Source organism: Pelodiscus sinensis, chromosome 30 (genome assembly GCF_052426305.1).
Source record: "Pelodiscus sinensis isolate ZL-2025 chromosome 30, ASM5242630v1, whole genome shotgun sequence".
Lineage (NCBI taxonomy): Eukaryota > Metazoa > Chordata > Testudines > Trionychidae > Pelodiscus > Pelodiscus sinensis.
The window spans coordinates 941,433-963,369 of record NC_143081.1 but is presented as its reverse complement, the minus strand read 5'-3'; the positions used below and the strand labels follow the sequence as shown (position 1 = coordinate 963,369).

The following is a 21,937-nucleotide window of genomic DNA, read 5'->3' as shown; positions in this document are numbered from 1 at the left end:
GCAGGGTGGGGGCAGCAGCCACCGCCCACGCCCAGCTGGGCCCCCCCGGCTCCGGCCCAGAGAGGGGAGGCCGCCCCCCCGCACACCAGCCCCCCAGGCGTTCCAATGCCGGTGTCTTTATTAACGTAGAAAAGTGGGTCAAGCGGAGCCGGTTCCTGTACAAAGCACCAGGGCCGGGAAACCGGGAAACCGCCGGGAAAGCGGGAAAGCGCCGGGGCCGGGAAAGCGGGGGGGTCCCCTCGAGGCCCCCCTAAGACAGACACCCGCCCCCCACGTGGGAAGCTCCCTTGTGCTTGCGAGTGGCGCCCTCTCCCCACGCCGGGGCAGCGCCCGTCAGCCCAGCACGGGGGGGGGGGGGGCAAACAGCCTGAGCCACGGGCCAGGGGCATGTTCACAACCGTGCGTCGCACACGCAGCACCAGGGCCCTCGTGCCCCCGGGGGGGGGGGCTGCAGCAGTTTAAGGCACAATAAGGTCCCGGGGCAGAGGGAGAGAGGAAGGACAGTTCCCCGCCCCCACCCCCAGCAAACCCATCCCCCGGGGGGACCAGATCCAGCACCCGTAGGGGGGAAGTAGCAGTGTCCAGGCCACGCCCCTCAGGCAACCAAGCCACGCCCCCAGCTGGGCATCGCCAAAAGCAGCCCCCCCCGCCCCCGGTCCTCAGGGAAGGACCCCCCAGGCGGGGGACGGGGACAAGTGAGCCAGGGAGGCAGCACGAAGCCCTCAAGCAGCACAACCCAGATGCCCCGGAGGTTGGAGCGGAGCCGAGGAGCCGGGCGGGGGGGCTCTGAGCCCTGCCCCGTGGGGGGCGCGTGGGGCGGCCGGGCCCCTCAGTCCACAGAGTCGCAGATCTCCTGCACGGCCGCGTTGAAGGCGGCAGGCTGGTCGGCGTAGACGTGGTGGGAGGCGCCGGCGATCGCCTGGAGGGGCAGGAGCGGGGGGGGGGGGGTCAGGAGGCAGCTCACCCCCCCAACCTGCCCTAAAGGGTCAAGGCTCCCGTCTCTGCACCCCGACTTAACTCCCTCCCCCCCACGCCCAGGGTACGGTTCCTTCCGCAGCCTGCCCCCAACTCACCCAGCCCCCGGCCCTGTCCCCAGCTGCCCCCGGGCCTTGCCCCCCCCGTGGACCGAGCCCCCCAATTCACCCAGCCCCCCCGGGCCTCTCCCCCCAGCCCCCCCCCCCCGTGGACCGAGCCCCCCAATTCACCCAGCCCCCCCCGGGCCTCTCCCCCCCGTGGACCGAGCCCCCAACTCACCCAGCCCCCCGGCCCTGTCCCCAGCTGCCACCGGGCCTTGCCCCCCCCCGTGGACCGAGCCCCCAATTCACCCAGCCTCCCCCGGGCCTCTCTCCCCCGTGGACCGAGCCCCCAACTCACCCAGCCCCCCGGCCCTGTCCCCAGCTGCCCCCGGGCCTTGCCCCCCCCCCCCACGCGGACTGAGCCCGCAAGTCACTCAGCCCCCCCCCGGGCGTCTCCCCCCGTGGACCGAGCCCCCAATTCACCCAGCCCCCCCGGGCCTTGGCCCCCCCCGCCCGTGGACCGAGCCCCCAATTCACCCAGCCCCCCCAGGCCTCCCCCCCGTACCAGGTGCCGGACGTAGCTGTCGGGGCGCAGCTCCCGCACGCGGCGCCCGGTGCTGGTGTCGATCCAGGACTCGGCCCCGTAGATCAGGGTGATGGGCAGGTCCCGCGGGAGCAGGTGGATCCGCTCCAGCATGGGCCGGCGGGCCCAGCCCAGCGCCTGCGTCATGGCCTTGAACGCCGCCTCGCCGCTGGGGGGGGGGGGGGGGGGGGGCGCGTGTGAGTGTCAGGACTCAGGCCCCCCCCTCCCCCCGCATCTGTCCCCCAGCGCTCCTGGGTCCCCCCCCGCCACCTGGGTCTGTCCCCTGGAGCCCTGCCCCCACGTCACCCCACCCCACATGGGTCCCCCTGCCTCCGTCTGTCCCCCAGTGATCCCCCCCAAACACCTGGGCACCTCCCACCCTGCCTGGGTCCCCCAGTGATCCCCCCCTGAACACCTGGGTCCCCCACCCTGCCTGGGTCCCCCCACCTGTGTCTGTCCCCCAGTGATCCCCCCCTGAACACCTGGGTCCCCCACCCTGCCTGGGTCCCCCTGCCTGTGTCTGTCCCCCAGTGATCCCCCCCCGAACACCTGGGTCCCCCACCCTGCCTGGGTCCCCCCGCCTGTGTCTGTCCCCCAGTGATCCCCCCCGAACACCTGGGTCCCCCACCCTGCCTGGGTCCCCCCGCCTGTGTCTGTCCCCCAGTGATCCCCCCCCGAACACCTGGGTCCCCCACCCTGCCTGGGTCCCCCTGCCTGCATCTGTCCCCCAGTGTGCTACCCTCTCTGAACACCTGGGTACCTCCCACCCCACCCTCACACTACGGCCCCCTCCGACCCCAACGTTGTCTGCATCTCCCGTCCCAAACCACGCCCTGCGGTCCCCACCCCTGCAGGCCACCCTGGGCCCCCGCCCCTCACCTGGGCGTCTGGGCGTTGCAGTGGTAGATGTACTCCGAGATGGTGTCGTCCTCAAAGAACTCGGCGAATTTGCGCTTGAAGTCCGGCCGGAAGCGCTGGACGAGGCCGGGGCCTGGAGACGGACACCCCGTTACGTGGGGGGTGGGACCTGCCCCAGTTACCACCCGAAGTAACATCCCCCCAGCCCCACTCCCTCCCGCCCCGCCCCCAGGTACCTCCCAGACACTCCCCCCCCCCCCCACTCCCCCCCGCCCCGCCCCCAGATACCTCCCAGACACTCCCCGCCCCCGCCGCCCCGCCCCCAGATACCTCCCGGACACTCCCCCCCAGCTCCACTCCCCCCTGGCCCCCCCCCCCCGATACCTCCTGAACACTCCCCCCCAACCCCTCCGACTCACCCCAGGGCCCGGCGACTCGCAGCACTGCCAGGGGGTTGGAGCGGCCCAGCACGGCCGCCATGGCCTTGACCCAGGTGGGGGGGGCCTGGATCTGGCTGGTGTCCGTGGGGCGCACGGGGAAGCCCCAGGGGTCCACCAGGATGAGGTGCTTCACCCTGCGTCAGGCCGGGGGGCAGCAGAGAGAGTGAGACACCTGGACCCCCCCCCCAACACTGACCCACGGGGGGAACCCAAACCGTAACGCCCTGCCCCCCAGGAGTCCCACCCCCAGCTCGGCTGCCCTCTGACCCCCGGTGGGGCAGCCCCACCCCTCAGGGCCAGCCCGCCCTGCAGAGCTGGGGCCCAAGGCTAGTGGGCCTGGGGACAGGCAGCTGGGGCCCGTCACCTCTGGGGGTGCGCCAGGCTGCAGGGGGAGGGGCTGGGGGGCTGTAGGAGGGAGGTTGGGGGGCTGCAGGAGGCTAGGGGGCAGGGGCCGGCCGGGGGGCGTCTCACCAGTGGGGGTACGCCAGGCTGTAGGAGGGGATATGGGGCCGCAGGAGGGGGACAGGCTGCAGGGAAGGTTGGGGGGCAGGGGTGGCCGGGGGGGGCATCTCACCGGTGGGGGTGCGCCAGGCTGTAGGAGGGGATATGGGGCTGCAGGAGGGGGACAAGCTGCAGACGGGAGGTTGGGGGGGCAGAGGCCGGCCGGGGGTCTCACCGGTGGGGGTGCGCCAGGCTGTAGGAGGCGGCCAGGAAGCCCCCCAGGCTGCAGGGGGGATGTGGGGTGCAGGGGGGCAGGGCCGGCCGGGGGTCTCACCGGTGGGGGTGCGCCAGGCTGTAGGAGGCGGCCAGGAAGCCCCCCAGGCTGCAGGGGGGATGTGGGGTGCAGGGGGGCAGGGCCGGCCGGGGGTCTCACCGGTGGGGGTGCGCCAGGCTGTAGGAGGCGGCCAGGAAGCCCCCCAGGCTGTAGGGGGGATGTGGGGTGCAGGGGGGCAGGGCCGGCCGGGGGTCTCACCGGTGGGGGTGCGCCAGGCTGTAGGAGGCGGCCAGGAAGCCCCCCAGGCTGTAGGGGGGATGTGGGGGGCAGGGCCGGCCGGGGGTCTCACCGGTGGGGGTGCGCCAGGCTGTAGGAGGCGGCCAGGAAGCCCCCCAGGCTGTAGGGGGGATGTGGGGTGCAGGGGGGCAGGGCCGGCCGGGGGTCTCACCGGTGGGGGTGCGCCAGGCTGTAGGAGGCGGCCAGGAAGCCCCCCAGGCTGCAGGGGGGATGTGGGGTGCAGGGGGGCAGGGCCGGCCGGGGGTCTCACCGGTGGGGGTGCGCCAGGCTGTAGGAGGCGGCCAGGAAGCCCCCCAGGCTGTAGGGGGGATGTGGGGTGCAGGGGGGCAGGGCCGGCTGGGGGGTCTCACCGGTGGGGGTGCGCCAGGCTGTAGGAGGCGGCCAGGAAGCCCCCCAGGCTGCAGGGGGGATGTGGGGTGCAGGGGGGCAGGGCCGGCCGGGGGTCTCACCGGTGGGGGTGCGCCAGGCTGTAGGAGGCGGCCAGGAAGCCCCCCAGGCTGCAGGGGGGATGTGGGGTGCAGGGGGGCAGGGCCGGCCGGGGGGTCTCACCGGTGGGGGTGCGCCAGGCTGTAGGAGGCGGCCAGGAAGCCCCCCAGGCTGTAGGGGGGATGTGGGGTGCAGGGGGGCAGGGCCGGCCGGGGGTCTCACCGGTGGGGGTGCGCCAGGCTGTAGGAGGCGGCCAGGAAGCCCCCCAGGCTGTAGGGGGGGATGTGGGGTGCAGGGGGCAGGGCCGGCCGGGGGTCTCACCGGTGGGGGTGCGCCAGGCTGTAGGAGGCGGCCAGGAAGCCCCCCAGGCTGCAGGGGGGATGTGGGGTGCAGGGGGGCAGGGCCGGCCGGGGGTCTCACCGGTGGGGGTGCGCCAGGCTGTAGGAGGCGGCCAGGAAGCCCCCCAGGCTGTAGGGGGGATGTGGGGTGCAGGGGGGCAGGGCCGGCCGGGGGTCTCACCGGTGGGGGTGCGCCAGGCTGTAGGAGGCGGCCAGGAAGCCCCCCAGGCTGTAGGGGGGATGTGGGGTGCAGGGGGGCAGGGCCGGCCGGGGGTCTCACCGGTGGGGGTGCGCCAGGCTGTAGGAGGCGGCCAGGAAGCCCCCCAGGCTGTAGGGGGGATGTGGGGTGCAGGGGGGCAGGGCCGGCCGGGGGTCTCACCGGTGGGGGTGCGCCAGGCTGTAGGAGGCGGCCAGGAAGCCCCCCAGGCTGCAGGGGGGATGTGGGGTGCAGGGGGGCAGGGCCGGCCGGGGGTCTCACCGGTGGGGGTGCGCCAGGCTGTAGGAGGCGGCCAGGAAGCCCCCCAGGCTGCAGGGGGGATGTGGGGTGCAGGGGGGCAGGGCCGGCCGGGGGTCTCACCGGTGGGGGTGCGCCAGGCTGTAGGAGGCGGCCAGGAAGCCCCCCAGGCTGTGGCCCAGGAGGATCATGCTGTCCAGGCCCATGCGGTCCCGCCAGTCCTCGATGGAGCGCACGAACTGCTCCTCGGCCCCCCGGGCGTCGCGGGGGAAGGGGGGCCGGGAGCTGCGCCCGAAGCCCAGCAGGTCGAAGGCGTGGAGGGGCCGCCGGGCCCCCAGCCGGTCCAGGTTGAGCACCCAGAGCCCCACGCCGCCCCCGAAGCCGTGCAGCAGCACCAGGGGGGTGCGCCCCCCGCCCGGCTCCGGGCCCAGCGACACCGTCCACAGGCGCTCCTGGCCCGGCAGCGGCACGTAGCGCCCCACGAACCGGCTCTGCAGGCCTGCGGGGAGCGGCCGTCAGGGGCCTGGCCCGGACCCCGGGCCCCCAGATCACCTCGCCCCCCCGGGGGTCCTTAGCCCCCTCGGCCCCCTGGCCCCCCCGAGGCCCCAGATCACCCCGCCCCCACGGGGGTCCTTAGCCCCCTCGGCCCCCTGGCCCAGAGGCCCCAGATCACCCCGCCCCCCCCCCGGGTCCTTAACCCCCTCGGACCCCCCCGAGCCTCCAGATCACCTCACCCCCCCCACTGGGGTCCTTAACCCCCTCGCCCCCCCACCCCAGTGGGGTCCTTAACCCCCTCAGCCCCTTGACCCCCCGAGCCTCCAGATCACCTCCCCCCCCCCCACTGGGGTCCTTAACCCCCTCGCCCCCCCACTGGGGTCCTTAACCCCCTCGCCCCCCCACCCCAGTGGGGTCCTTAACCCCCTCAGCCCCCTGACCCCCCCCGGAGCCTCCAGATCACCTCCCCCCCCCCCCCGGGGTCCTTAACCCCCTCGGACCCCCGGACCCCTCCGAGCCTCCAGATCACCTCGCCCCCCCCCACCCCACTGGGGTCCTTAACCCCCTCAGCCCCCTGACCCCCCCGACCCTCCAGATCACCTCGCCCCCCCCCCCCCACTGGGGTCCTTAACCCCCTTGGCCCCCTGACCCCCGGAGCCTCCAGATCACCTCGCCCCCCCCCCCCCCACTGGGGTCCTTAACCCCCTCGGACCCCCGGACTCCTCCCCTGAGCCTCCAGATCACCTCGCCCCCACGGGGGTCCTGAACCCCCTGGGGCCCCCGAACCCCGCCCGAGGCGCCAGATCACCTCGCCCCCACTGGGGTCCTTAATCCCCTCGGACCCCCCTCCGCTCTCCCCCCGAGCCTCCAGATCACCTCGCCACCCCACTGGGGCCCCCTAGGAAACACCCCCAAACCGCTCCTGGCCAGGGACACCCCCTCCCCCATGAAGGCAACACCCCAGGCTGCCCCTCACCGACTTGGGGGCCCAGCACTCACACTGCAGGATCCGGGCCTCCACGTTCTTCAGGTGGGACATGGACGTGGGGCGCCAGGCGGGCAGCCAGCCGCTGAGCCAACCCTGGGGCCTGAGCCGGGGGAGAAGGGAGACAGAAGCGCAGACGGATGTTGGGGGGCTGGCGGGCCGGAGGGGGGCAGCGTGTGTGTGGGGGGGCACAGTGACCCTTTGGAGTTTGCCCCCCCCAGGGACCCAGGTATTCTTGCATCTCGCTACCCTGGGGGCTCCCCCCAGTACTCGGGGCCTTTCGGGGTGCGGCTGCCCCATGGCATGGGGCAGGGCTCATGCTGAGTCAGCCCAAGGAGAGAAGATACCCCAGGCCCCTCCCCACTGTGGGGCACGGACCCAGGCCAGACTCTGGGATCCAGCTACACCCCCCCCAAAACAACCTGACAGGGCAACTCAGCCTCCTTCACCCCAGCTCCCCCCCCATGTCCAGCCCCCCATAATCCCCTACTCAATGACCTCTCCCTCCCCAAACAATCCCTGCTCTGCCCCATTCTCTTCCCCCTCCCCAATACCTCCTCCACTCTCCCCCCATATCCCCAACTGCCCCCTCCCTATCGCCTCCCTGCAGCCCCCAAGATCCCATCTCCCCTCCTCTCCCCAATAGCCGCCCCACCCCCAAATCTCTCCCTCCCGCCTTTGCTGGACACCCCCCACCCATGCAGCTGCTAGTCCCCACCCCCAGCCCTGTGCATGCAATGGGGCACCCCCCAGCACGGAACAGGGCAGCAGCCACCCCCCCAAAGCCCCACAGCAGCGCTGAGGCTCCCCATGCCCCACACCCGGGGGGCGCCCCCCAACTGCCCCTGTTCGCCCCCACGATCAGCGGGGAGGGGGGGCCGCAAACTCACTGCTCTTCCCGGTCCTCCTCCATGGCCGGCCCCCCGCCGAGCATCACGCCACCAGCTGATCGGGGGGGCGGGGCTCGGCTTATGAATGGGAGCGCGGCCGGGCTCTGTACGGGGAGTTGCGGGGGGCGGGGCTATGACACGTGGAGGGGGGTTCCCCAGGCTGGGGGCGCGGGGGAGACACTGCAGCGCGGCTGGCATGGCGGGGTGCGCCCAGGCTCCTCCTAGGGTGCGCTATTGGGGGGCACATGCCAAATTGGGCTACACGCGATCTGCGCCAGGGCAGAAGTGGGGCGGTGACACCAGGAAGGGGTTCTAATTGGGGGGCTCAGACAGGGGCTGATTGGGGCACACGGGCTGTGGGGGGGTCAGGGGGTAAGTGGGGGGCACGTGGGCTGTGAGGGGGTCAGGGGGTGAGTGGGGGGCACGTGGGCTGTGAGGGGGTGAGTGGGGGGCACGTGGGCTGTGGGGGGGTCAGGGGGTGAGTGGGGGGGCACGTGGGCTGTGGGGGGGCCAGGGGGTTTTTGGGGGGCACGTGGGCTGTGAGGGGGGTCAGGGGGTGAGTGGGGGGCACGTGGGCTGTGGGGGGGTCAGGGGGTAAGTGGGGGGCATGTGGGCTGTGAGGGGGGTCAGGGGGTGAGTGGGGGGCACGTGGGCTGTGGGGGGGTCAGGGGGTGAGTGGGGGGCACGTGGGCTGTGGGGGGGTCAGGGGGTAAGTGGGGGGCATGTGGGCTGTGAGGGGGGTCAGGGGGTGAGTGGGGGGCACGTGGGCTGTGGGGGGGTCAGGGGGTGAGTGGGGGGCACGTGGGCTGTGGGGGGGCCAGGGGGTTTTTGGGGGGCACGTGGGCTGTGGGGGTGTGATTGGGGGCACGTGGGCTGTGAGGGGGTCACGCATGCGCACTGGAGGCCCTGGCGCTGTGGTCGCACTGCGCATGGCAATCAGAAGGCGCGTGCCGGGGACACGTCACAAGCCTCAGCCCTACGCATGCGTGTTCTCATCGAAGGCGGACGTTACCAAGGCGCCTACGCAACCGTGGGGCGGCGCAGGGAGGGGTCACGTTCCCTGCGCCTGCGCGGTAGGGCATTGCGCCGTCTGCGCCTGCGCGCGCGGAGCGACCCGGAAGCGGTAGCGCGGCGGCGTTAGGCCAGCTCAGCGCGGCGGGAGCATGTCGGGCGCGGCGGGGCCGGGCGGCGGGTCGGTGAGCTCCGTGGTGCGGCGCTTCCTGGCCGAGTACGGCAGCGGCACCGGCAGCCGCCTCAAGGTGCTGGACGCGTATCTGCTCTACGTGCTGCTGAGCGGCGCGCTGCAGTTCGGCTACTGCCTGGGCGTGGGCACGTTCCCCTTCAACTCCTTCCTCAGCGGCTTCATCGCCGCCGTGGGCAGCTTCGTGCTGGCGGGTGAGTGCCCCGCCCCCGGCAACGGGCCCCGCCCCCTGGCAACCGCCCCCGGCAACCGCCCCGCCCCCTGGCAACCGCCCCCAGCAACCGCCCCGCCCCCCGGCAACCGCCCCTGGCAACCGCCCCGCCCCCTGGCAACCAGCGTTCCACGGGCACGTTCCCCTTCAACTCCTTCCTCAGCGGCTTCATCGCCGCCGTGGGCAGCTTCGTGCTGGCGGGTGAGTGCCCCGCCCCCGGCAACGGGCCCCGCCCCCTGGCAACCGCCCCGCCCCTGGCAACCGCCCCTAGCAACCGCCCCGCCCCCTGGCAACCGCCCCGCCCCCTGGCAACCGCCCCTGGCAACCGCCCCGCCCCCCGGCAACCGCCCCTAGCAACCGCCCCGCCCCCTGGCAACCAGCGTTCCACGGGCACGTTCCCCTTCAACTCCTTCCTCAGCGGCTTCATCGCCGCCGTGGGCAGCTTCGTGCTGGCGGGTGAATGCCCCGCCCCCTGGCAACCGCCCCGCCCCCTGGCAACCGCCCCCAGCAACCGCCCCGCCCCCTGGCAACCGCCCCTGGCAACCGCCCCGCCCCCTGGCAACCAGCGTTCCACGGGCACGTTCCCCTTCAACTCCTTCCTCAGCGGCTTCATCGCCGCCGTGGGCAGCTTCGTGCTGGCGGGTGAGTGCCCCGCCCCCTGGCAACCGCCCCGCCCCCCGGCAACCGCCCCCAGCAACCGCCCCGCCCCCTGGCAACCGCCCCCCAGCAACCGCCCCGCCCCCTGGCAACCAGCGTTCCACGGGCACGTTCCCCTTCAATTCCTTCCTCAGCGGCTTCATCGCCGCCGTGGGCAGCTTCGTGCTGGCGGGTGAGTGCCCCGCCCCCTGGCAACGGGCCCTAGCAACCGCCCCGCCCCCTGGCAACCGCCCCCCAGCAACCGCCCCGCCCCCTGGCAACCAGCGTTCCACGGGCACGTTCCCCTTCAACTCCTTCCTCAGCGGCTTCATCGCCGCCGTGGGCAGCTTCGTGCTGGCGGGTGAGTGCCCCGCCCCCTGGCAACCGCCCCGCCCCGGCAACCGCCCCTAGCAACCGCCCCGCCCCCTGGCAACGGGCCCCGGCAACCGCCCCGCCCCCTGGCAACCAGCGTTCCACGGGCACGTTCCCCTTCAACTCCTTCCTCAGCGGCTTCATCGCCGCCGTGGGCAGCTTCGTGCTGGCGGGTGAGTGCCCCGCCCCCTGGCAACCGCCTCCTTAGCAACCGCCCCGCCCCCTGGCAACCGTCCCTAGCAACCGCCCCGCCCCCTGGCAACCGTCCCCTGGCAACGGGCCCCGCCTCCTGGCATCCCATCGGCATTCCCTGGCAACAGCATCCCACAGTCACCTGCCCCGTGTCACGGCAACGGTGCCCAGAGTCACCCCCCCGACCCCGCGGGGTCCCCGCCCTGTGTGGGGCGGCTTCCTCCCCGGGGCTCGCGCTGCCCCCCGGGTCAGCCCCCCGGGGCGTGGGGTGTGAGCCCTGCCCCCCGCCACAGGGGCATGGACACGCTGAGCCCTGCAGAGCTACGCTTCGGGGGGCGCGGGGGCTGGAGAACCCCCCCATGGCAGCCCCGCCCCTCCTGCCCGCCTGGGTCCCTTCCTCGCCAGTTCCCCGAAGCCCTGCCTCAGAGCTGGGGGCTGAGCCCCGAGGGCCAGAGCCCGCCTCCTTCCCATGGGGCTCAGGGGCACCAGAGCAGCTCCCGGCTGTCCCGCAGCGGCTTCCTCATCAGTCGGCTCCCCCCCCAGTGTGCCTGAGGATCCAGATCAACCCGCAGAACAAGGGCGAGTTCCAGGGCATCTCGCCGGAGCGGGCCTTCGCCGACTTCCTCTTCGCCAGCACCATCCTGCACCTCGTCGTCATCAACTTCGTGGGCTGAGCCGGGGCCTGCGGTACGGGGCGGGGCTGGTGGGGAGCAGGGCCTGGCGGAGGAGGGCCGGGGTCCAGTGTGGCTGGGGGGGAGTGGGCTGAGCCGGGGCCTGCGGGGTGGGGCGGGGCTGGTGGCTGCAGCGGGGCCTGGCGGAGGAGGGCCGGGGTCCGGCGGGGCTGGGGGGGAGTGGGCTGAGCCGGGGCCTGCGGGGTGGGGCGGGGCTGGTGGCTGCAGCGGGGCCTGGCGGAGGAGGGCCGGGGTCCAGTGTGGCTGGGGGGGAGTGGGCTGAGCCGGGGCCTGCGGGGTGGGGCGGGGCTGGTGGCTGCAGCGGGGCCTGGCGGAGGAGGGCCGGGGTCCGGCGGGGCTGGGGGGGAGTGGGCTGAGCCGGGGCCTGCGGGGTGGGGCGGGGCTGGTGGGGAGCGGGGCCTGGCGGAGGAGGGCCGGGGTCTGGCGGGGCTGGGGAGGAGTGGGCTGAGCCGGAGGCCTGCAGTACGGGGCGGGGCTGGTGGGGAGCGGGGCCTGGCGGAGAAGGGCCGGGGTCCGGAGAGGCTGGAGCAGGGGGGTCGCAGACCTGGAGAAATTCGTGGAGCACAGGTCCATGGCTGCTAGCCGGGGCGGGCAGGCCTCCGATTGCCGGTCACTCCCCCCGGGGCACCCGGCACTGGCCACGGCTGGACCTTTGGCCCGGCCCGCAGGGGCGCTCTGACGTTGGGCACAGGGGGCTGGATTTGGGGCACCGGAGGAGGTGGGAGTGGGGCTCCGAGAGGGCCGGAAGGGGGGCGACGGGGCTCGTGGCACCGAGCTGAGAGCTGAGGGGGGCGGGGCTGGAATTTGGGGGATCCCCGCCCACATTGACTTGATGCCCTTGTGCTCCCTGCAGGTCCTGTCTACCTCTGGCGCTCTGCGGGCACCGGCCCTGCCCCTCAGCGGAAGGGCTGCGGGCGCTGCACACGGATGAGGCCTCCTGAGAAGGTGCCAGCCCCTTCTCCCCACCCCCAATAAACCCTTCCTTCTGGGCTCCTGCGTCTGGCGCCTCTGTCGGGGGGCTCCCAGGGTCACAGACCCCCCCAGGCCACGGAGACTGCCCCACCCCCGGTCACCCCCTCTCCCAATAATCCCCTTCCTTCTGGGCTCCTGCGTCTGGCGCCTCTGTCGGGGGGCTCCCCGGGTCACAGACCCCCCCCAGGCCACGGAGACTGCCCCACCCCCGGTCACCCCCTCTCCCAATAATCCCCTTCCTTCTGGGCTCCTGCGTCTGGCGCCTCTGTCAGGGGGCTCCCCGGGTCACAGACCCCCCCCAGGCCACGGAGACTGCCCCACCCCCGGTCACCCCCTCTCCCAATAATCCCCTTCCTTCTGGGCTCCTGCGTCTGGCGCCTCTGTCGGGGGGCTCCCAGGGTCACAGACCCCCCCAGGCCACGGAGACTGCCCCACCCCCGGTCACCCCTCTCCCAATAATCCCCTTCCTTCTGGGCTCCTGCGTCTGGCGCCTCTGTCGGGGGGCTCCCAGGGTCACAGACCCCCACCAGGCCACGGAGACTGCCCCACCCCCGGTCACCCCCTCTCCCAATAATCCCCTTCCTTCTGGGCTCCTGCGTCTGGCGCCTCTGTCGGGGGGCTCCCAGGGTCACAGACCCCCACCAGGCCACGGAGACTGCCCCACCCCCGGTCACCCCTCTCCCAATAATCCCCTTCCTTCTGGGCTCCTGCGTCTGGCGCCTCTGTCGGGGGGCTCCCAGGGTCACAGACCCCCACCAGGCCACGGAGACTGCCCCACCCCCGGTCACCCCCTCTCCCAATAATCCCCTTCCTTCTGGGCTCCTGCGTCTGGCGCCTCTGTCGGGGGGCTCCCAGGGTCACAGACCCCCACCAGGCCACGGAGACTGCCCCACCCCCGGTCACCCCTCTCCCAATAATCCCCTTCCTTCTGGGCTCCTGCGTCTGGCGCCTCTGTCGGGGGGCTCCCAGGGTCACAGACCCCCCCCCGGGCCACGGAGACTGCCCCACCCCCGGTCACCCCCTCTCCCAATAATCCCCTTCCTTCTGGGCTCCTGCGTCTGGCGCCTCTGTTGGGGGGCTCCCAGGGTCACAGACCCCCACCAGGCCACGGAGACTGCCCCACCCCCGGTCACCCCCTCTCCCAATAATCCCCTTCCTTCTGGGCTCCTACGTCTGGCGCCTCTGTCGGGGGGCTCCCAGGGTCACAGACCCCCACCAGGCCACGGAGACTGCCCCACCCCCGGTCACCCCCTCTCCCAATAATCCCCTTCCTTCTGGGCTCCTGCGTCTGGCGCCTCTGTCGGGGGGCTCCCCGGGTCACAGACCCCCCCCAGGCCACGGAGACTGCCCCACCCCCGGTCACCCCTCTCCCAATAATCCCCTTCCTTCTGGGCTCCTGCATCTGGCGCCTCTGTCGGGGGGCTCCCAGGGTCACAGACCCCCCCCAGGCCACGGAGACTGCCCCACCCCCGGTCACCCCCTCTCCCAATAATCCCCTTCCTTCTGGGCTCCTGCGTCTGGCGCCTCTGTCGGGGGGCTCCCAGGGTCACAGACCCCCCCAGGCCACGGAGACTGCCCCACCCCCGGTCACCCCTCTCCCAATAATCCCCTTCCTTCTGGGCTCCTGCGTCTGGCGCCTCTGTCAGGGGCCTCCCAGGGTCACAGACCCCCCCCAGGCCACGGAGACTGCCCCACCCCCGGTCACCCCCTCTCCCAATAATCCCCTTCCTTCTGGGCTCCTGCGTCTGGCGCCTCTGTCGGGGGGCTCCCAGGGTCACAAACCCCCCCCAGGCCACGGAGACTGCCCCACCCCCGGTCACCCCTCTCCCAATAATCCCCTTCCTTCTGGGCTCCTGCGTCTGGCGCCTCTGTCGGGGGGCTCCCCGGGTCACAGACCCCCCCCCCAGGCCACGGAGACTGCCCCACCCCCGGTCACCCCTCTCCCAATAATCCCCTTCCTTCTGGGCTCCTGCGTCTGGCGCCTCTGTCGGGGGGCTCCCCGGGTCACAGACCTCCCCAGGCCACGGAGACTGCCCCACCCCCGGTCACCCCTCTCCCAATAATCCCCTTCCTTCTGGGCTCCTGCGTCTGGCGCCTCTGTCGGGGGGCTCCCCGGGTCACAGACCCCCCCAGGCCACGGAGACTGCCCCACCCCCGGTCACCCCTCTCCCAATAATCCCCTTCCTTCTGGGCTCCTGCGTCTGGCGCCTCTGTCGGGGGGCTCCCAGGGTCACAGACCCCCACCAGGCCACGGAGACTGCCCCACCCCCGGTCACCCCTCTCCCAATAATCCCCTTCCTTCTGGGCTCCTGCGTCTGGCGCCTCTGTCGGGGGGCTCCCAGGGTCACAGACCCCCCCCAGGCCACGGAGACTGCCCCACCCCCGGTCACCCCCTCTCCCAATAATCCCCTTCCTTCTGGGCTCCTGCGTCTGGCGCCTCTGTCGGGGGGCTCCCAGGGTCACAGACCCCCCCAGGCCACGGAGACTGCCCCACCCCCGGTCACCCCCTCTCCCAATAATCCCCTTCCTTCTGGGCTCCTGCGTCTGGCGCCTCTGTCAGGGGGCTCCCAGGGTCACAGACCCCCCCCAGGCCACGGAGACTGCCCCACCTCCGGTGACCCCAGTCACCCCTCTCCCAATAATCCCCTTTGTTCTGGGCTTCGGTGTTGGGGGGCGCTCCCTGGGTCACAGACCTCCCCCCCCTCCAGGCCAGGGAGACTGCCCCACCCCCACCCACCAGCTGCCATGTCTCTGCGTGACCCAGTTTCGGGGGGAACAGGTTGCCGTAGAGACCCAGTGCCCCGCTTCCTGTGCCTTATCGCATGGAAACCATCGCCCCACTTCCTGTCCCGTATGCCCCCCTCCCACTTCCTGTCCTGTATGCCCCCCTCCCACTTCCTGTCCCGTATCGCATGGAAACCATCGCCCCACTTCCTGTCCCGTATGCCCCTCTCCCACTTCCTGCCCCTATCGCATGGAAACCATCGCTGTGCGGCTGCCTCCAAAGCAGCTGTGGCAGGGTTGGGTTGTGGTCGTGTTTTGGGGGGTGGGAGGGGGGAGGGGGTTTCTATTTTGGGACTTTCCAGGCAAGTGCCCTCCCACCCCACCTGGTTATGTGCTTCTCCCCCCGGCCCCTGTGTCTCCAGAGCGTTGTGCCCCATCCTGCACCCCCATGCCCCCCACACCAGCAGCTGTAACTCAGAGCCCCCTGCCGTCCCGTGGGGTCAGAGCTCTGAGCCCCCCCAGCCCCGGCTCCCGGTGCCTGGGCACACCCAGCCCTGCTGCTCTGGGGCGGGGAATGGGTCCTTCTCGCCTGGTGTCTCCCCACCCCCCGGGTGCCCCGTAAGTGGAACCGGGGGGGGACGTGAAGCCAGGGGGTCCCTGTGGGCGAGGTACCTGCCCGGGCGGCTGGCCAGTGTTCCCTCGCATGCTGACGCCCGTGTGCGGAGTGCGTGGTGCGAGGTGCGCCCACACGGAGACGGGCGCTGCGGTGCAGGCGGGGCCGAGGGTTTGGAGTGTGGGAGCGGGTGGGGTGTGGAAGGGAGCTAGGGCGGTGGAGGGGGCTTGGGGCTGGTTCAAGGGCGTTGGGGTGCTGGGGGCTTTCCTGGGGCACCTCCCGTGAGGGGGAAGGGCGGGGGGACGGCTTCCGGGCGCTCGGGGGGGTGATGTGGCTCCCGCTGTGAGGGGGGTGGGGCAGGAACGACCGTGCCCAGGTCTGCCTGCGCCCCCCCCTTCCCCCAGCAAGGGCTGGTCCGGAGCCCTCGGCTCCCCCTTTAGCTGTCGCCCCTGGGACTGGAGGGGCGCACGGGTAGAGGAGCCTGGGCGCCATCCTGGGCAGAGCTGAGGGGCGGCCCCAGGCCCAGCCATCGGCTGTGGGGCACACGGCTCCCTGCTCTGCGGTGGCCACTCCACGGGGGGGGCACGTCTCCACGCTGGGGCCAGAACCCCCAAACACACGGGGGGGGCCATGGCTCCGTGCTGGGGCCAGAACCCCCAAACACACGGGGGGGGCCATGGCTCCGTGCTGGGGCCAGAACCCCCAAACACACGGGGGGCCATGGCTCTGTGCTGGGGCCAGAACCCCCAAACACACGGGGGGCCAGCCAACTGCAGCTGCCCCGGTGCGCTTCCTGCCTCCCACGTCTCTTCCTCGCAGGAGGAATTCCCGCTGTCCCCGTTCCCCAGCAGCCCCTGCTGCACTTTCTCCTGGGGGTCCCTGTGCGGCCATTGCCATGCAGACGGAGATGTAGCCAGTGTTCCTCTGGCAGGGAGTTCCGCAGGTTGGCGGTGCGTTGACTGACAGAAGGCTTCCTTCTGTTTGGGGGAAACCAGCTGCCTGATAATTCCACTGGGGCCCCTGGATCTTAGACTCAGACCCGTGCGAAGCGAGGGGGAATCGGGCTCCTCCGGCGCTTTCTCCAGCCAGGGCTGTATGCCCCTGGGCTCCGGAGCAGGACCCGCCCGCCGGGAGGGCTGGGCGAGAGCTTTCGACGCTGCTTGGGGGGCGCCTTGCCCACAGTCCAGACGTGGTCCCCCCGGTTCTGTGTACCCCCAGCTGGGCGCCTGCTCTCTTACCCCCATGGGCGTTGCTTTTCTAAGCTGCGCTCCTGCTCTGTTGGATGTCCCCTCACGCGCCCGCGGCCCCCACCCCTGCCGGCTCTGGGGGCCTGGCTTCGCCCTGAATGAGGGGAGCTGTTAGGGGAGGGGGCGAGGCTGTCTCCCCGGGGTGGGGCGCTGTGCGTTAGGATCCCAGCCTTTCCTAAGAGCTCCTCCCCGATCGCCCCCCTTGCCCCCGCTTTACAGCCCCCTGTGGGGCAGACTGGCCCGGGCTCCCCGCGCACTGCTCCTGCGTAGCCGGGTGTCCCCCCGGCCTGGCCGCTGCTCCAGGGTGGGGGACACGGGCTGGCTGAGGAGGGCCAGGCCTGTGATGAGGGGTGAGCGCCGCCTGCCGGGTTGCACACCCGCACTGGGGCGCTGGATTTCAAAGGCGACACCCCCCCCTGGCGGGGACAGGCCCTCACTGCTGCTCCCGAACCGAGAAGCCGTGCCGCACTAACGAGGAACAGGAGGGGTGAGCTCTGGGCCGGACCCGCTTCCTCAGATCGTCTCCTGGAAGGATTGGCAGGGCCAAGTAGACCCAGGGGAAAAGGGAACCAGGGTTAAACTAACCGGCTTTAGAACAAGGTGGGCGAGGGCGGGAGGGACCAGCTGGGCTAATGCGGGTGCGAAGGGGAAGCTGTCTGTCTGTCTGTCTGTCAGGAGTCGTGTGGCACGTAGGCTACGGCGAGGCCACAGGCTTTTGTCGCAAGTTCTGTGGCCAGATCCTGTCGACAGAGCGTCTGGACGACACCCCGTTGTGCGCACAAAGCAAGCCGCTCCGTCGACACGGCAGTGCGGACGCAAAGGACAGTGCGGACGCAACAACGCGCCCAAAGGCGGCGTTCCTCGCAGAGCGCGGTGCACGGCCGTCCACAAGACCGCCGGCGTCTGTCACCGTTGTGTCGCCAGAACTCGGCGGCAGGGACAGGTTTGGCGACAGGACCCTGTAGTCTAGACACCCCATAGACTAGCGGTGTCACTGGAGCAGACGCTGCCGTGGCCATTGACAAAGTGGGTCTCGGCCCACGACAGCGTCTGCGCCCCGACATCTGGGAGGTGCCACAGGCCCCTTGGCGCGTTCGCAGACCCAGCCCACCCCGGCTGCCCTGACGCTCGTCTTTGGAAGGGGGAAGGGGATCGGCGTCTTCGTGAAGGCCCGGCCCTAGAGCGTGAGGGCAGGGTGGGCCGTCCCGTGCTCCGCTGCTCCAGGTAGGCGCAGGGAGGAAGGTCGTTCCGACTCGGGCCAGGTGGGCGGGATGCAAACAGGCAGGTTTCCCTTGGGAAGACTCGGATTTGTGGCCGTGAATCCTTTGGCGAAGTGTCGGAGCTGGCGGCTGTCCATACTCAGCTGCTCCCGGTTACCCCAGCCTGCTAGCTACACCCCTGGGGGACTCGCTTTCGCTTTCTTTCTGCACTGCTTCCCTCCGCGGCCTGGGCCTGTGCGACGGGCGGGGGGAGAGACAGTCGTACACGGGGGTGTATCTCCAGGGGGCCCCACTCGCTGTGCACACGGGGGGTGTATCTCCGGGGGGCCCCACTCGCTGTGCACACGGGGGGTGTATCTCCAGGGGGGCCCACTCGCTGTACACACGGGGGGTGTATCTCCAGGGGGCCCCACTCGCTGTGCACACGGGGGGTGTATCTCCAGGGGGGCCCACTCGCTGTGCACACGGGGGGTGTATCTCCAGGGGGGCCCCACTTGCTGTGCACACGGGGGGTGTATCTCCAGGGGGACCCACTCGCTGTGCACACGGGGGGTGTATCTCCAGGGGGCCCCACTCGCTGTGCACACGGGGGGTGTATCTCCAGGGGGGCCCACTCGCTGTGCACACGGGGGGTGTATCTCCAGGGGGGCCCACTCGCTGTGCACACGGGGGGTGTATCTCCAGGGGGGCCCACTTGCTGTGCACACGGGGGGTGTATCTCCAGGGGCCCCACTCGCTGTGCACACGGGGGGTGTATCTCCAGGGGGGCCCACTCGCTGTGCACACGGGGGGTGTATCTCCAGGTGGGCCCACTCGCTGTGCACACGGGGGGTGTATCTCCAGGGGCCCCACTCGCTGTGCACACGGGGGGTGTATCTCCAGGGGGACCCACTCGCTGTGCACACGGGGGTGTATCTCCAGGGGGGCCCACTCGCTGTGCACACGGGGGGTGTATCTCCAGGGGGCCCACTCGCTGTGCACACGGGGGGTGTATCTCCAGGGGCCCCACTCGCTGTGCACACGGGGGGTGTATCTCCAGGGGGACCCACTCGCTGTGCACACGGGGGTGTATCTCCAGGGGGGCCCACTTGCTGTGCACACGGGGGGTGTATCTCCAGGGGCCCCACTCGCTGTGCACACGGGGGGTGTATCTCCAGGGGGACCCACTCGCTGTGCACACGGGGGTGTATCTCCAGGGGGGCCCACTCGCTGTGCACACGGGGGGTGTATCTCCAGGGGGGCCCACTTGCTGTGCACACGGGGGGTGTATCTCCAGGGGCCCCACTCGCTGTGCACACGGGGGGTGTATCTCCAGGGGGACCCACTCGCTGTGCACACGGGGGTGTATCTCCAGGGGGCCCACTCGCTGTGCACACGGGGGTGTATCTCCAGGGGCCCCACTCGCTGTACACACGGGGGGTGTATCTCCAGGGGGACCCACTCGCTGTACACACGGGGGGTGTATCTCCGGGGGGCCCCACTCGCTGTGCACACGGGGGGTGTATCTCCAGGGGGGCCCCACTCGCTGTACACACGGGGGGGTGTATCTCCGGGGGGCCCCACTCGCTGTACACACGGGGGGTGTATCTCCGGGGGGCCCCACTCGCTGTGCACACGGGGGGTGTATCTCCAGGGGGCCCCACTCGCTGTACACACGGGGGTGTATCTCCAGGGGGGCCCACTCGCTGTACACACGGGGGTGTATCTCCAGGGGGCCCCACTCGCTGTGCACACGGGGGGGTGTATCTCCAGGGGGCCCCACTCGCTGTGCACGGGGGGGTGTATCTCCAGGGTGGCCCACTCGCTGTGCACGGGGGTGTATCTCCGGGGGGCCCCACTCGCTGTGCACACGGGGGTGTATCTCCAGGGGGGCCCACTCGCTGTGCACGGGGGGGTGTATCTCCGGGGGGCCCCACTCGCTGTGCACGGGGGGGTGTATCTCCAGGGGGCCCCACTCGCTGTACACACGGGGGTGTATCTCCGGGGGGCCCCACTCGCTGTGCACGGGGGGGTGTATCTCCAGGGGGCCCCACTCGCTGTACACACGGGGGTGTATCTCCGGGGGGCCCCACTCGCTGTGCACGGGGGGGTGTATCTCCAGGGGGGCCCACTCGCTGTGCACGGGGGGGTGTATAGCAAGGGGTGAGGTTACGTGCTCCCATGGGCACCTGCCCTGTATAAAGGGGGGTTGTGCTGGGGAGTGAAATCTCCAGGGGCCCTGCCCGGTATAAAGGGAAGTGGGGGTGGTTATATCGAGGGGCCCTGCCCTGTATCGGGGGGGCTGAACTGGTTGTGGGGGTTACCCAGGGGCCCTGCCCTGTATTGGGGGGTTGGGCTGGTTGGGGGGTAACCCAGGAGCCCTGCCCTGTATTGGGGGGCTGGGCTGGTTGTGGGGGTTACCCAGGGGCCCTGCCCTGTATCCAGGGGGCTGGGCTGGTTGGGGGGGTTACCCAGGGGCCCTGCCCTGTATCGGGGGGTTGGGCTGGTTGTGGGGGTTACCCAGAGGCCTGGCCCTGTATCGGGGGGTTGGGCTGGTTGGGGGGGTTACCCAGGGGCCTGGCTCTGTATCGGGGGTTGGGCTGGTTGGGGGGTTACCCAGGGGCCTGGCTCTGTATCGGGGGTTGGGCTGGTTGGGGGGGTTACTCAGGGGCCTGGCCCTGTATCGGGGGGCTGGGCTGGTTGGGGGGGTTACCCAGAGGCCCTGCCCTGTATCGGGGGGTTGGGCTGGTTGGGGGGGTTACCCAGGGGCCCTGCCCTGTATTGGGGGGCTGGGCTGGTTGGGGGGGTTACCCAGGGGCCTGGCCCTGTATCGGGGGCTGGGCTGGTTGGGGGCTTACCCAGGGGCCTGGCTCTGTATCGGGGGCTGGGCTGGTTGGGGGGGTTACCCAGGGGCCTGGCCCTGTATCGGGGGTTTGGGCTGGTTGTGGGGGTTACCCAGGGGCCCTGCCCTGTATCAGGGGGTTGGGCTGGTTGTGGGGGTTACCCAGGGGCCCTGCCCTGTATCGGGGGGTTGGGCTGGTTGGGGGGGTTACCCAGGGGCCCTGCCCTGTATCCAGGGGGCTGGGCTGGTTGGGGGGTTACCCAGGGGCCTGGCCCTGTATTGGGGGCTGGGCTGGTTGTGGGGGTTACCCAGGGGCCTGGCCCTGTATCGGGGGTTTGGGCTGGTTGGGGGGGTTACCCAGGGGCCCTGCCCTGTATCAGGGGGTTGGGCTGGTTGGGGGGTTACTCAGGGGCCTGGCCCTGTATCAGGGGGCTGGGCTGGTTGGGGGGTTACTCAGGGGCCTGGCCCTGTATTGGGGGGCTGGGCTGGTTGGGGGGTTACTCAGGGGCCTGGCCCTGTATCGGGGGGTTGGGCTGGTTGTGGGGGTTACCCAGGGGCCTGGCCCTGTATCCAGGGGGCTGGGCTGGTTGGGGGGGTTACCCAGGGGCCTGGCCCTGTATCCAGGGGGCTGGGCTGGTTGGGGGGGTTACCCAGGGGCCTGGCCCTGTATCCAGGGGGCTGGGCTGGTTGGGGGGGTTACCCAGGGGCCTGGCCCTGTATCCAGGGGGCTGGGCTGGTTGGGGGGGTTACCCAGGGGCCTGGCCCTGTATCCAGGGGGCTGGGCTGGTTGGGGGGGTTACCCAGGGGCCTGGCCCTGTATCCAGGGGGCTGGGCTGGTTGGGGGGGTTACCCAGGGGCCTGGCCCTGTATCGGGGGCTGGGCTGGTTGTGGGGGTTACCCAGGGGCCTGGCTCTGTATCGGGGGCTGGGCTGGTTGGGGGGTTACTCAGGGGCCTGGCCCTGTATCGGGGGCTGGGCTGGTTGGGGGGGTTACCCAGGGGCCTGGCTCTGTATCGGGGGCTGGGCTGGTTGGGGGGTTACTCAGGGGCCTGGCCCTGTATCGGGGGCTGGGCTGGTTGGGGGGGTTACCCAGGGGCCTGGCTCTGTATCGGGGGCTGGGCTGGTTGTGGGGGTTACCCAGGGGCCTGGCTCTGTATCGGGGGCTGGGCTGGTTGGGGGGGTTACCCAGAGGCCCTGCCCTGTATCGGGGGGTTGGGCTGGTTGGGGGGGTTACCCAGGGGCCTGGCTCTGTATCGGGGGCTGGGCTGGTTGGGGGGTTACTCAGGGGCCTGGCCCTGTATTGGGGGGCTGGGCTGGTTGGGGGGGTTACCCAGAGGCCCTGCCCTGTATCGGGGGGTTGGGCTGGTTGGGGGGGTTACCCAGGGGCCTGGCTCTGTATCGGGGGCTGGGCTGGTTGGGGGGTTACCCTGTGGGAGGGGTCGAACGGGCCGAGGGCAGGGGTGGGGGTTGCCCGTTCGGGGTCCTGGCCTCTCTCTAAAGGGGGGTCGGGCAGCAGGTGACGGGCTGCGCCCCAAATGGG

General features: G+C 71.6%; 2 protein-coding genes across 2 annotated transcripts; one reads left to right on the top strand and one right to left on the bottom strand.

The window, feature by feature from the left end:
* Positions 1–100: 100 nt before the first annotated feature.
* Positions 101–7,540, bottom strand: ABHD4 (abhydrolase domain containing 4, N-acyl phospholipase B). Its single transcript, XM_089774261.1, has 7 exons — positions 7,498–7,540; positions 6,622–6,710; positions 5,251–5,626; positions 2,877–3,031; positions 2,479–2,590; positions 1,582–1,768; positions 101–919 (listed from the first exon to the last, which is right to left on the bottom strand). Exons 1-7 carry the CDS (start codon positions 7,518–7,520, stop codon positions 830–832), a joined length of 1,032 nt encoding a protein of 343 aa, XP_089630387.1. The 5' UTR covers positions 7,521–7,540; the 3' UTR covers positions 101–829.
* An 887-nt stretch (positions 7,541–8,427) lies between these two features.
* DAD1 (defender against cell death 1) lies at positions 8,428–11,791 on the top strand. The gene is made up of 3 exons (XM_089774262.1): positions 8,428–8,892; positions 10,653–10,796; positions 11,655–11,791. The coding sequence occupies exons 1-2, from the start codon at positions 8,661–8,663 to the stop codon at positions 10,781–10,783; spliced, it is 363 nt and encodes a 120-aa protein (XP_089630388.1). The 5' UTR covers positions 8,428–8,660; the 3' UTR covers positions 10,784–10,796; positions 11,655–11,791.
* Positions 11,792–21,937: the final 10,146 nt, after the last annotated feature.

What these genes read in the sequence shown, in the direction of transcription:
- DAD1 (XM_089774262.1), top strand. Translation starts at nt 8,661, where the DNA reads ATGTCGGGCGCGGCGGGGCCGGGCGGCGGGTCGGTGAGCTCCGTGGTG. An exon ending in GGGCAGCTTCGTGCTGGCGG is followed by an intron (nt 8,893 to 10,652) that starts GTGAGTGCCCCG and finishes CTCCCCCCCCAG; the next exon opens with TGTGCCTGAGGATCCAGATC.
- ABHD4 (XM_089774261.1), bottom strand. Translation starts at nt 7,520, where the DNA reads ATGGAGGAGGACCGGGAAGAGCA. An exon ending in AGCCTGGCGCACCCCCACCG is followed by an intron (nt 3,032 to 5,250) that starts GTGAGACCCCCG and finishes GGCCTGACGCAG; the next exon opens with GGTGAAGCACCTCATCCTGG. An exon ending in TGCAACGCCCAGACGCCCAG is followed by an intron (nt 1,769 to 2,478) that starts GTGAGGGGCGGG and finishes CCCCCCCCCCAG; the next exon opens with CGGCGAGGCGGCGTTCAAGG.